This window comes from Fusarium mangiferae (genome assembly GCF_900044065.1).
Source record: "Fusarium mangiferae strain MRC7560 genome assembly, contig: FMAN_scaffold031, whole genome shotgun sequence".
In the NCBI taxonomy this organism is placed as follows: domain Eukaryota; kingdom Fungi; phylum Ascomycota; class Sordariomycetes; order Hypocreales; family Nectriaceae; genus Fusarium; species Fusarium mangiferae.
In genome coordinates this window covers 81,444-83,957 of record NW_024573951.1, presented here as the reverse complement: position 1 = coordinate 83,957, position 2,514 = coordinate 81,444, and the positions used below count along the sequence as shown (strand labels likewise).

The following is a 2,514-nucleotide window of genomic DNA, read 5'->3' as shown; positions in this document are numbered from 1 at the left end:
CTACTTCTCACATTTCCCCCTTTCTCTGACGGCTGTTTTTCCATGAAGCTTATTTCTCTTCTCCGCAAAACCCATTCTTCTATTCATTCCAACGCGGTCATATACAGGGGCGAATCGCATCAAAACACCACAATGAGCAAGCGCAAGAGATCACTCTCTGTTGAGGAGGATTACTACGCTGAATGCCCTTTCACTATCTCTTACGAGACTGATCGCCAGAGAGGTCAGGGAAAGAAGAAGCGGAAGTCTGATGATCAAGATAAGAACAGACAGGTTCAGTGCCAAACCTCGCCTTTTAACCCAAAGGGTAGGTTTACAACGCATACGAAGATGGATGTATATTACACCATTAAACCCGAAGAATTGTGGCGAGGCATGACGCGCTACCGTAGCTTTAGTTGTGAGCATCCGATGGAATCTCTAACATTGTCCCAATTGGTAGGAGCTTACGGCTAACCCTTGGCAGGGAACGAAAACAAATACTATAAAGACGATTTTGTGTATGTTAGTAACGAGCTATCATTGGAAAGAAAAAAGGCTCAGGAGTATGGCCTGCCTGTTTATAAGGAGAATAAAGATGAGTGGGTGGCGCGCGTCCTTGACATCCGCGCTTCTGATGAGCAACACGTCTATGCACGCGTCTGCTGGATGTACTGGCCCGACGAACTGCCTGCGGGGACCCTTGACAGCAGGAAGAAAGTCCAAGGCCGTCAGGCGTACCATGGCGTCAACGAACTGATCGCTTCCAACCACAGTATGCTCCAGAATGGTGGCCGATATACCGCAATGCGACTAACGGATCTCTCCTTTGCTGGTGGATATAATCAATGTTGTCTGTGTTAAAGGACTCGCTACCGTCGATCAATGGATTGAGTCCGATACCAAGGAAGTCCCAAAAGGGCTTTATTGGCGCCAAGCGTTCGACTGCCGTAACTCGCAACTTTCGGTGTGTCTCATTGTGTCTCCTTTGTCATAAGGCTAACATATGCATAAAGTCTGTCGAACTCATTTGCGAATGCCAAGAGCCTGCAAGCCCTGATAAAATCGTGCTAGAATGCACAAATCCGCAGTGCGGGAAGTCTCTGCATGAGGAATGTGTGTCTCACAAGATTCTCATGCAAGTTTATGAGCGACTGGGCCTGGACAAGCCCAATATGAGCCAGTATTTGGCTGGCAAGAAGCAGGAGCTCACAGCCACCCATCCTCTCTCGCCTCCTAATCCCGAGGAGAAAGAAACCCGGCCAACAATTGATGTCGGTTTCAACAAAACGAATGATGGCTTGCGCTGCAAGAAGGCTACTCACGAAACCGATTGTGAGGTAGGAAGTCTTGTGGGTGGGCGAACGCCTTTCGGAGGTATCGCCACCGYTCCAGCAAAGCAATCTGCCAAGAAGGGCCATAGGAAGGCGAGAAGGAAGACTGCAGGCCCTARACCATACGAGGGACTTTTCAAGGCCACCCTCAAAATGAAAGATGGTCGCCCCACATCATGGGAAATTCTCGACTTGCGCGAAAGCNTATTAACTGAATCACCAATGCACCAGCGACGGCTACCCAAAGTGTGCTCCAGCCAGGAGGCTAGACGAGTCCGGAAGTTGCAACTCGATATGCTGGGATAACAATCAAGGCTTTTGTCACTTGTCAYAGGACAGGCATAATCTCCAAACCTTTAGGCAATTCCGCTATAAACGKTTTTCATCCTACTAAATTCTCCTTCTAAGAAGGTTCTTTGTTCTCCTTGACATGTTCTATCACATACGCCATTCCGACCAATTCTACTTGCGGGGAGTCCATTTTATCACTCGTTACTTTGGTGTCCAAACTGTGCGCCTCACATGCAAGGTGTGATAAAATGTACGTAATCAAATGTACGTACGTCTAGGTCCAGTCGTCCTTGCCAGGCGCTCTGGTCCCGGCGGCATCAAATCACGTCAGTGTTAGTTTGGCTGCCCTTTAACGGGTACCATTCCGGCATTCCCAACTGATCGAAACCCAATCTGATAGGATCCAACCAAGTCATGCTTTCTCCACCTTTAATACACCCTGTTTTCTTCTTTTTTCTCCCCACCCACAAATCTGACAAATTCGAGCTGGCGATACAGACAGTCCTACCTGACCACCCCTTGCAGGTCTTCCGCGAGCAGTGTGGAGGAGCAATCAATATGGTTTGGAAGAATCCCTCTCCACGAGGATCTCGAAGGGTCGGAAGCGCTGGATTAAGCACTATCGACTTTGTTTTGCTGAGATTGATACTGTTGGCAGTTCCCCGAGTCCTTGTTGAGCTTGTCACTTGTGCGACGCGAAGGGCCAGTCCGAGTTCTTCGCTGCGGCTACTAAAAGTTCAGCAGCCGATGATTTCTGCAAATATGTGAATATGAATGCGACGTTGCGAGCTCGAGCATCATTGGCCAATGCAGTTCCCGCAGGACTTTTGAGATTGGTCAAACAGCTGATCCAGATCTGCCAGCCAGTGGATCAGAACGGCCCAAGTGACAATCTGGTATAGCATTGTGC

General features: G+C 48.8%; 1 protein-coding gene across 1 annotated transcript; it reads left to right on the top strand.

Moving 5' to 3' along the window:
• Window positions 1–827: 827 nt before the first annotated feature.
• Window positions 828–1,619, top strand: FMAN_14239 (uncharacterized protein; the record flags this gene model as incomplete). The annotated part of the gene is made up of 1 exon (XM_041826285.1): window positions 828–1,619. One exon carries the CDS (start codon window positions 828–830, stop codon window positions 1,617–1,619), a length of 792 nt encoding a protein of 263 aa, XP_041691479.1.
• Between the last annotated feature and the right edge of the window lie 895 nt (window positions 1,620–2,514).